The 11624-nt window shown below is 36.8% G+C and overlaps 1 protein-coding gene across 1 annotated transcript; it reads left to right on the top strand.

The window, feature by feature from the left end:
- Window positions 1–7832: 7832 nt before the first annotated feature.
- LOC143886172 (PLC-like phosphodiesterases superfamily protein) lies at window positions 7833–9126 on the top strand. The gene has a single exon (XM_077390124.1). The coding sequence runs from the start codon at window positions 7911–7913 to the stop codon at window positions 8865–8867; it is 957 nt and encodes a 318-aa protein (XP_077246239.1). The 5' UTR covers window positions 7833–7910; the 3' UTR covers window positions 8868–9126.
- Window positions 9127–11624: the final 2498 nt, after the last annotated feature.

The following is an 11624-nucleotide window of genomic DNA, read 5'->3' as shown; positions in this document are numbered from 1 at the left end:
CTTGGTCACGGTCTGTTCGGATCCCTTATATTTTCTTGTATATCATCACGGACCAACGAGTCAAGTCGGCTTTATTAATCTCTTTTTTCAATTGTTCTTGCTTTTTGTGTTTATATATATCATCAAGAAAGGGTTTTGCTAACGAGTGGCTCATAAGGTGCATTGGAAATGTAATTTTAGACATGTTTTGAGAAAAAAAAATCTCAAACATTCTAAAAAAAATGTGTAAAATTACGTTTCCATTGCACCGTAAACCCCATTAAGAAAGGGCTTTTCTAGGTCACTCGTTAAGGTGTATTGGAAATGTAATTTTACACATGTTTTGAGAGAAAAATAAAGGCAAAACATTTGTTGGAACTGAAACAACAACAAAGGGTAATTTACACACGCCTTGAGAAAAAAAATCTCAAAACATTTGTTGGCACTGAAACATTTGTGTGGTTAGGGTAAATGCTTTAATGGCAGATGACAAAGGGTATAGTTTTGGAACATATGTGTGACAGTTGTTGTTGTTGGAACTGAAACAATGAAAATGGTAGCCACATATTCCATGGGTGTCTCAGATCTTTTCTTTTTTACTTGTGGAATATGCTTCTGTTTCACTGTCTTTCCACCTTGTGGATATATGTTTACTGTTGCTGTCCAGAGCTGATGAAAGACATTTGAAGTCCTTTTAAAATATTCATTTGATGGTTCCATTTCTTGTATTTCATTTCCCTTGATCTTTGGTTCCATCGTTTTGTTAAATTATTTTAACATTTCTTGTTTTTTTTTATCCTTGTATAGGCCACCTCTGAAACTTTATTAATAATAATATACAGATGCCATGATTGAAAGAGACTGGAAATGGTCAAACCTCACAACTGTCTCTTGCCATTAATCTTCCTAAACAATAAATCATAATCTTCTTCTCAGGATTTCCCCATGCCAGCAACTTATCATGGTTTTATGATTACAAATTTCTATTGAGAATTGAAAATTTCTTGAATAAATCCCAAAATTTTGAGCCTTTCCCTGAACTTTAAAATTCACAATAAGTTAAAAGAATTTTCACAATTTTCAAATTAACTGTGAATTTCTGAATTAAACATAATTTTTTGCAAATGATTCATCAATCTCACATATTTAAATTATATTATACCAAAAATTGAACTCACATACTGATCTAGCAAATCCATGCATTTTCATCATGATTCTATGCTTTTGGTAAATTAAAAAGGGACTGACATCAGCACTGCCATATCTTGCTAAGAGAAAAGTGCTCCTGCGCAGCTGCGCTTAAGTGGCTTTTAAAGACTCCGATTGGTCACTTTTTGTGGACCTGCAAAGGTGGACCCGTTATACCAACCAATGGGAGGGTTTTTAAGCCACTTAAGCCCAGGGAAGCTCCAGCTGCGCAGGAACACTATCCTCTTTTGCTAATGGTACTCTTCACTTTGTTTTACACTATTCTGTTTGGATATTGATATCACCTTGTTTTGTTAGAGCCCTGAAAATACAAACAAAATGGGTGTAAATGCTGGCAAAGTGGTTGGAGGTATAATTACCCTTTCTTAAAATCTCGTATTCTAATGAATAGATAAAATAAAACACTCGTCCTAGGTAAAACCTTCATATCCCTCCCTACGAGTCTTATTGGGCAAATATGCCTCTTATTGGATGTACAATTTTGTTTTTGATGACGCTTATTGGACCTACAATCCGCATCACCTTCCTAATATTACTTGAAAATAAAAAAACTGATGGCCATATTTTATGCCAAAATTATCCTACTCTTCTATAAAATAACTTGGTCTTATTGACAATTCTCTATAAAGAGAACATCTATGCCGAAAGTCACTTTGGTTAAATGCAGTTTTCGGGTAAAGGAAAAAAGTGGAGGATGTATGTGAGATCAAGACAGTTGATCTTGTAGAACGTCATGAAAAGACTCACATGGTCTTGGTCCCATCCTGAGCACACATCCATCGCATGTGTAAAATAAATAAATGCAAAAATCAATGGTTTATCTTTCTTGACAGAACCCTAAACAAAGGCTTGATGGATCAATGGCCTAGGATCATCTGATCAATTGGATCAATAGATCCGATAATAGAAACCAGGTAGAAGTGGGGCCCAAAATTTTTTTGGAAGGAGCATAAAAGTGATTTTATTTTTTAGCATTTTCCAAATACAAGTAACCATTTTAGTGCACATGACAAAATGTCCTCTGATCCAACGGTCAGAAATAGGATCACCTGTTTGGAGTAGCTTTTGGGGCTTACCAGATGAAAAGTATGTACCAATGCAGGCAAGAAGCCCAGTGCCTTATTAGGTCAAAAAAAGTCCATAGCTAGTTATTTAAAGTGAAAATGATTAAAAAAAATGGCTTTGTACTGACTATGACGTGGCAGGGGGTGTTTTCTAAATTACCAATCAAGAGTGCATATGGCGAAAATGCCCTTGATTCTCTCTCTCAAATCACCTTTCTTGCAATCATTACCTTTACACTACAAATTCAAAAACCAAACCTTATCCCTCTTCTTCCTCCCACCTACGTTTCAAAAACCCTAAAACTTCCATTGTTGAAACCGACGAAATCCACAATTTTTAGATGCCAAAAGCTCCATTCCATTGCACAAAATCTCCTTTTTAAATGCTAAAGCCTTCCTTGCATTGCAAAATGCCTCCATTTGCAACAACTATTGCACAAAAACATTATTGGAATCTTAATCGCAAAAAGCTTAACTACAAACCACCATTCCATTGCACAAACCTCCATTTCATGGAAAAGTGTGGATTTCTCGTCCTTTCCCTTCCTTTCCATTATAAGCATGTTTACAAACTTGAATGAAGGTTCTCCACGTTAAACCACTGTCTTCCATTCCACAAAGCCTTCAATCATAATTTAATCACATTTAAATTGCTTTAAACACTTTCTAATCATTGTTATTTTACTGTAAACAACTATTTTCGTAAGATAAACCATTATTTCACTACGATAAACCACTATTGAACGGCCACTAAAAGAGTGTTTATAAGCGGTTTATATAGCTTCTGTGGTTTACGCAACCTAAACCATTGCTGACAATTATAAACCACTAAATGAGTAGTGGTTTATAGTCCTAAGTAGTGGTTAAGAATCCTCAGTAGTGGTTTATAATCGTTGGTAGTGGTTTATAATCGTCCGTAGTGGTTTATAATCCTTAGTATTGGTTTATTTAGGCTTAGCAATGGTTTAGAGTATTTATAAGTGGTTTGTATAGGCTTAATAGTGGTTTAGAGTGTTTATAAGTGGTTTATAGTGTTTATAAGTGGTTTATATAAGGTAAGCAGTGGTTTAGAGTATTTATAAGTGGTTTATATAGGGTAAATAGTGGTTTAGAGTGTTTATAAGTGGTTTATATAGGGTAAACAATGGTTTAGAGTGTTTATAAGTGGTTTATATAAGCCTAGCACTGGTTTGGAGTGTTTATAAGTGGTTTGTTTAGGGAAAACAGTGGTTTATAGTGTTTATAAGTGTTTAATATAGGGTAAGCTGTAGTTTATAGTGTTTATAAGTGGTTTATATAAGCCTAGCAGTGGATTAGAGTGTTTATAAGTGGTTTATATAGGGTAAGTAGTGGTTTAGAGTGTTTATAAGTGTTTAATATAGGGTCAACAGTAGTTTAGAGTGTTCATAAGTGGTTTATATAAGCCTAACAGTGGTTTAGAGTGTTTATAAGTGGTTTATAAAGGCTTAACAGTGGTTTAGAGTGTTTATAAGTGGTTTATACAGGGTAAGTAGTGGTTTATAGTGTTTGTAAGTAGTTTATATTGGGTAAGCAGTGGTTTAGAGTATTTACAAGTGGTTTATATATGGTAAACAATAGTTTAGAGTGTTTATAAGTGGTTTATATAGGGTAAACAATGGTTTAGAGTCTTTATAAGTGGTTTATATAAGCCTAGCAGTGGTTTAGAGTGTTTATACGTGTTTAATATAAGGTAAGCAATGGTTTAGAGTGCTTAATATAGTTTTTAAAATGAACGCAACACCATAAGATAATCCAAACCGTCCATTTGATGGACCACAAAGGTTGCATCTTGAAATATCATTTCCATAGGCTAATCCTAGCCCTTCAATCTAAATAGAAACTACATATTATGTAGCCCCTCTCTCTCTCTCTCTCTCTCTCTCTCTCTCCATCCGATTTTTTTCAAAATGAACTATGGCCCACACCATAGGATGATCCAAGCCGTCCATTTGATAGGCCACATCTTAAATAGGTTGTGTCCCAAAAAAACCATTTCCATATGATGATCCTATGCTCTTGACCATACACTTCATTTTCAAAAATATGAGTGGGGCCTACAATTGGGCCTTAATGTTACTTTACGAGCCACACTATAGGATGATCCAAACCATGGACAGGTTGGATCATCCTATGGTGTGGACCGTACACTTCATTTTGAAAAACATGCGTGGGGCCTACGATTGGGCCGCAATGTTACTGTACGACCAACTCCATAGGATGATCCAAACCATCCATTTGATGGGCCACAGTGTAAATAGGTTGTGCCCCAAAAATCATTTTCATATGATGATCGCAACCCTCCAATCTATAGAGGTTGCATAATATGTAGTTTCTATTTAGATCGGAGGGCTAGGATCAGCCTATGGAAATTATATCTTGGGACGCAACCTATTTACGTTGTAGCCCATCAAATGGACGGTTTGGATCGTCCTATGGTGTGGCGTTCATTCTGAAAAGTATGGGCAGGGCATGTTTCCTGTTGGGCCCACCAACTCTGCTCGTTGGTGAGAGAGAGAGAGAGAGAGAGAGAGAGAGAGAGAGAGAGACCGGTAAAAAGGTTGGGAAACGGGCCATATACGTTAAGTCTAACGTAAAAAAAAAGTAAAAACGTTTGAGTTTTCAAATTGAGGGCATTTTCGTCCGAAAGCCATCCAAACCTGTCAACATCACTTCAAATTGGTAATTTAGAAAACACCCCCTGCCACGTCATAGTCAGTACAAAGCTTTTTTTTTTTTTTTTTTAGTCATTTTCCCTTCTTTAAAAGAAGAGGGTCTTTTAAATGCTCTCCACGCATTAAGTCCACTCTCTTTGCAGTAATTTTTCTACAATTAAAAAGAGAAAAGATTACTACAGCCATCACATCCAAGGGAAAATGTTAATTCACAAAAATTCATGATTTAGGCAAGATGTCTGTTTGAAAAATATTTCAACATGCCCCAAAATACTAAGTTGTTCTTCAAATACACCAGCAATTAAACCTTTTCTATTCTTTTGACGTAAAATGAATATAAAACAAATTTGATAACTTTGATGTGTGTATGTTCTTATGATAACTTTGAGAAACAATAACAATTTAAAAAGGGTAATGATTTGAGCACTCCAATATTTGATAAAGATACGCGAAGCATCTTGTCGTATAGTGTTTAATGGCTTGAAGAGCTTTATGAGAATTGTAATATTCATCTGACAGCCCTTAAAATACTACATGACAAAATGCTTCTGCATTTTAATCGAAACATTGGAGCGCTGAGATCATTTCCCTTTAAAAACTGTACACAAAAAAATTAGTTTTTTAATTAAAGAGTACTTTTGTGGTAAAGGGAAATGATTTCAGCAGTTTTGATAAGATGCCATCTTGTCATTTAGTATCTAAAGGGCATGTCATTTAGTATCAAAAGCAGACCTGGCAAAAAGTGACCCAGACCTGCGGGTCCACCCGGCCCGCCCGTAAATTATGAGTCCGGGTCACCAATCAGTGACCCGATTGAAATTGACCTGCGGATCCACCCAGCCCGTCAAAACTGGGCCGGGGCGGGTGGACCCGCGGGTGCCCTTAAAAGAGTGCATAAGGGTTTATTTTAGAACTTTTTTTTTCTGTAATTGTCATAACTTTTACTTTTTCTATGTATTTTTTTCTGTAACATTTCGTTGTTCTATGTAATTTTTTCCGTAATTGTCTTATTTTAGAACATCTTTTCGGTTTTTTTCCCTTAATTTTTCTACTTTGGTGCCATTTTTCGATAATTTCTCATTTAAAACTTAGTACCTGTGATTATTATTTATTGCTAGCCACCTTTTCACAAATCGTACTTCTGCAAAATCTTTGAAGTTTGAACCACGCTACAATGAGACAAATCTCTCAAACAGTCAACATAAATGGTTGGCGAAAGTAGCTAGCAAATCCCTCTACAAATAAAAAGAATCTTAAAAAATATGTCAAATATCCGGGTGACCCACGGGTCGACCCGGCCCGCACGGGCCGGGACCGGGTCCAACCTAAGTGACCCGTAAGATTTTCCGGGTCATTTTGACCCAGACCCATACGGGCCGGGTCAAAACCGGCCCGGCCCGCCCGTTTGCCAGGTCTAATCAAAAGGGCTTGTAAGAGCTTTTTGAGAACTGTAAAATCCCAAAATGCTTCCGCATCTTATCAAAACATTGGAGTTTCGATATCATTTCCCATGTTTCGAGAAATTTTGTAAAGGGATTTGATATTTCGACCCCGTTTTACATTACTTTCAGCTATATTTTGTTGTAGGCTTGTAGCATGAAATAAAGTCCATTTTCAGGAAAAGACAAATAAAAGAGGGTAGAAATGTTGTCATTTTAGGAAAAGACAAAAAATGGGGCAGAAAGAATAACTTCCCTTTAGGCCCTGTTTGGATTGCAGGAGTTTTATGAAAACGTTTGGAAAAGAATTTTTTTCTAGAGTTTCATGCTTTCACTGTTTGATTAAACATGACAAAGTAACTTGAATCCCTACACTTCAAGCATTATATATAGGGACCTTTAATTTATAATGATATCCCTCTAAAAAGCTTATAAGGGATTTGCTAGCGTCCATCACATAAGGCATTTCGTGGACAGGCTGTTGCATGTGAGAGCCACACAGACTCGCTTTTCAGCAGATTTTGTCTTTATTCATGAGGTGGCTGGTCTCTCATGCAGTAACCCATTACTATAATCGACGCTAGCAAATCCCAACTTATGATCATATCATTTTGTTTATCATTCAAAAAATCATATAATTTCGTTTCAAATTGTTAAAGGAAAAAAATAATCCTAAGACTGAAAATGAAAAGAATTATCCTTAAAAATATTTTTTCCTGCCCTCCAAATTTCAATTCTTGAAAAATTTGCACCCTTCTCGATCAGATGAAACATGCCGAAACGGTAGAGCAAGAGTTTCATCCTTTTTTAATTATGACTAGCGATTTGCTAGGCACTTACATGGAAAGCCATTTCGCGGCTGGCTTATGCATGTGAGAACAGCTTGAGCTTTTGGCAGAATCTGTCTTATTCATTTAATTCATTGAGTGGCTGTTCTATCATGCAAAAGCCAACCGCGAAATGGCTTTCCCCAAAACTGCCTAGGAAATCCCTTGTGACTACTTAGGATGTTGAGAAATAGGAATTTTGTAGAATACGTTTGATATCACTGCTGTATTGGGTTGTGATCTCACCGATGATCAGTGGTGGATTAGGCAAATAAGTTAAGATGAGATAACCTAGAGAGATTAGGCAACTAGGTTGGATTAGTATATGTTCATCCCCCCTAAGCACAATTTGGGTTTGATTGTAATCATTCAAATATTCAGCAAAATCATCTTCCCCCACAGATTCATAGGCCAAAACCCCCACCAGATCAAACAAACTACAGGGTGTCAAATTCCTACATAGAAATGTAAAATCCAAAATCATGTGGTCACCACAAAATTGTCAAAAAAAGAAAACAAAAACAACTGCTGACAGCCAAACACGTTAACCCCAACTAATGAAAACGACCCTTTTCACCCCCACCTTCAAACCAATGTTCCCATCTTATCTTACAATATGCAATATATTAAAGACCAACCCATAGCCAAACCAAAACAAAGAGAAGAAGAAGAAGAAGAAGGTGTTCTTGAATTCTATTCATGGGCACCCAAGTCTCCAAACAAGTCCAACGTCGAAAATCCATCTCGACCGAGAAGAAAACTCTCTATGACCTTAAAGAAAACTCCGGCACCGAATACCCCGGCGCCGACTACCGTCCTCCTGATCGTAAAAACTGGATGTCGAATCTCGATCCTCAAAAACTTATAATTTGGAAAATCGTCTGGCCCGGTACCCATGACTCGGCGACGAACAAGATTGGAATCCGATTCATCTCTCGACCATTCGCGCAATGCCAATCTACCTCAATTTACCGCCAACTCATCAAAGGAACCCGAGTCTTAGACATCCGAGTCCAAGAGGATCGCCGAGTTTGTCATGGAATCCTCAAATCATACAACATCGACGTCGTCATAAAAGACATTAAGAAATTCCTAGGTGAGACTCAGTCTGAGATTATAATTCTAGAGATTCGCACTGAGTTCGGCCACCAAGACCCGCCCGAATTCGACAAGTACTTAGTAGAACAACTCAGCGAGTTCTTGATCCATCAGGACGAGCGCGTTTTTCAAAAACCCGTCTCCGAGTTGCTTCCAAAAAGAATAATTTGTGTATGGAAACCAAGAAATTCGCCTCAGGCGAAACCCGGGGATCCATTATGGAGCTCCGGGTATTTAAAAGATAATTGGATTGACACCGATTTGCCTTCGACGAAATTCGAGTGCAATATAAATAATTTGAGCAAACAACCGCGGGTATCGGATAGGAAATTCTTTTATCGGGTTGAAAATACGGTGACACCGCAGGCTGATAATCCGGTGGTATGCGTAAAGCCGGTGACGGAGAGAATTCATGGGTATGCGAGGTTGTTCATAGCTCAAGCATTTGCTAGGGGTTGTGTTGATCGGTTGCAGGTATTTTCAACTGATTTCATCGATGAAGATTTTGTTGATGCTTGTGTGGGAGTTACATATGCTAGAGTAGAAGGGAAGGCTTGAGATTCATTTCTATAAGGGAAGGTTTGATATTCAATTTATGGGTTCTTTAATTTCATGTTTGTTATGATGATCTTGTTGTTGTTGTTGCTTCTTCTTCTTCTTCTTCTTCCTCCTAGTCCTTTTTTTATGTAAATAAGGAAATTCAAGTGGTTTTTGTTAATGAATGTGATTTATGATTTGTGGGTTTTAAACTTATGTATTTACACTATCTTATACATTTATAAGATCTGCTGTAAACTCTATCATTGGGTTTTTCTTAGGATCATCTATCACTGAAGCATTAAACTTGATTCATTCAGTTTTCTCCAAAAAGAAATTTAATTTTGTGTTTTGTTGTTCCCTTCAATTTTCCTCTTTTTACTACTTTTTAATTGTATCAGTTTTTTTGCATTCAAAAAAGGTTTCTTATGATTGAAAACAAACTTCTAAATGCCTGATGAATAAACTAAGGGAAATGATATCGGCACAGCCATATTTTGATAATTGAGACCACTCACTTTGTTTCATGGCTGCTACAGTACTCGAGATGCTATCAAAATCCAATTGGAAAAGTGCACAAGAAAGTGAGAATTGCCATTATCAAAATATGGTAGTGCCGATATGAGTCAGCTAAATTAATCCCAAAATAGATTTTAGTAGTATCCAATGATGCCATTAGCACGTCAACTAAGTGAACGGGGATAATAGAAAACTCCCCTCCATACACTTATCATCTTTGGCAGCCACACCAAAATTATTGTTTGTTTGCAAATAAAGAGGAGTGTCATTACTGAAACAAGGGAGTGCGAAATATCATTTATCTTACTCTCCATTATTGATGTTGGGTAGAAGAATGGCCCCCCCAATTCCACTATGTGTCTAGCACATGGCATCATGTTAGCGTCTATCATTATCCACATTTACAATCATTCCTCGTTTTTAATGGCAATGCGAGTGTATTTTGTCCTATTTGGTAGTTAAAGCATGTGAGGTGACTTGTGATGGATTTTGATAATGGTCTGCTACAAGGTCCACAACTAAGCTTGGTACACCACAATAAATGCATCCTGCACCATGTTGACTAACATTAGTTAATACCTTCGGACTATTCACAGGATTAGAAATCCTTGGATAGGCTGTTTCAAGGGTTGCCTATGCTGCTTGGATTCTTGGCTTGCTATCCCCATGGATGTAGCACCTCCTTTGAGTCACAAATCACTTCTATTGTGCAATGTTGTGGACTATCTAAAAGGGTGTGTTTGGATGTAACCCTATGTTGGTTCATGGACCTTTGAGTCACAAATGGGCTTTATAGAGTGCCATAAGCCTAGATTGGACTGAAGCATTTTGAACTCCAAGCTGCAATGTAGCATGCCTTCTAAGCATCATCCCATAAAACAGGGATCAAAATGCTAACCAAAATGGTGCTGAAGATAATATACCTCATGAATTGCTTCTTGCAATTAATAATCAAATAAAAACTTTACCTGAAACAAAGCCATAGTTTACGTACTATACGTGAATCTCATCATCAGATTATCAAGATCTGATAGTGGTTACAAGTTGCCTAACATAATCCGACGAACTCATCATACTGTGATCACTTATTATCACCATCGAATCTTAGATGACACATTCCAGTCGCAGCAAAACTGTCCAACAGGTGCTCACCATATAATTTCCCCTTCATTCATAGAAAACGAATAAAGAGAACCCAAAAAACTGGAGACTTCGAGATCATAAGCTTACAATCATGTAGGCTGATATTACATTCTCCAATTGGAGCCAATTGGCCCCAATTAGCTGGATCGATTATGTAGTATCGTGATCATAACTTCATAAAAGGTAAGGGAGCTTAGGAGACACTGCCAAAGGGCCCCTATAGAGCTCCACTAAAACACAAATGTAACACCAAAATAAAAAGACTTTTATATAAATCAAAAACTACTAATACATTATTTTCTCTTTTTCCTTAGAATCTCTACACTTCTCCCCTTGAAACTTTACCCTTGAAGCTTCTCTCTATAAGCTTACAATCACTACACAAATCACACTTCATATTTATAGACCCAAGACACTCCTAAAATAATTAAATATATTAAATGCCTTTTGGTCCCCATGAGTCCTTTAGGAGTCCTAAGCAACATCATAGGAAATCTACATTTACGTTTTGATATTCTAGCTTAGACATTAAGGATTATAGAAAACACAAAAACTACTTACATTTTCCACAAATAATAATCTCTAGTACTCTACAAAGATTTTTCACAAAACCATAAACATTGATTTAGATTTACAATTTTCAACAGTCACCCCCTTTTATGTGTCCTCTTTTACAGCTGTTTTTTTTTATTAAATAGTAAAATTACCCTTTCCTGATTTATAAGAGAGAGAGAGAGAGAGACTGTTTAAATGACTTCTCCCAAATACAAATTTTAGAAGTACCTAAAATGGGTAATGAAGATCTAGTTGATGAATTTCAACTCATAATCAAACAAAAATAACCCATGTATGTTCTAATATAAGCCCAATAAGATAATGGACCGGTGTAGTGGGCCTATTTGGGCTAGAGCCCACTAACCTATTAAAACCCTAGTGTATCTAATATATATAGGGGCTGGAGGCAACAAACTTGGTATTCCAAATTAGATACCTTGGGTGTAATGCTTCAAGCAACCTCTTGCTTGACCTAATTACTCTAACAATCTTGAAGCATTATGTAGAACCCTAATTTCTGGAACGTCTTCACCTCACTCCATCTTGGTTTTTTCCCCTTCC

Source organism: Tasmannia lanceolata, unplaced genomic scaffold, assembly GCF_043159265.1.
Source record: "Tasmannia lanceolata isolate RefF3 unplaced genomic scaffold, GAP_Taslan_0.1 ptg000011l, whole genome shotgun sequence".
Lineage (NCBI taxonomy): Eukaryota > Viridiplantae > Streptophyta > Magnoliopsida > Canellales > Winteraceae > Tasmannia > Tasmannia lanceolata.
Note: the sequence above shows the minus strand (reverse complement) of the source record. Positions and strands in the feature narration are given on the sequence as shown.

Coding starts and splice junctions, on each gene's coding strand:
- LOC143886172 (XM_077390124.1), top strand. CDS start 7,911: ATGGGCACCCAAGTCTCCAAACAAGTCCAACGTCGAAAATCCATCTCG.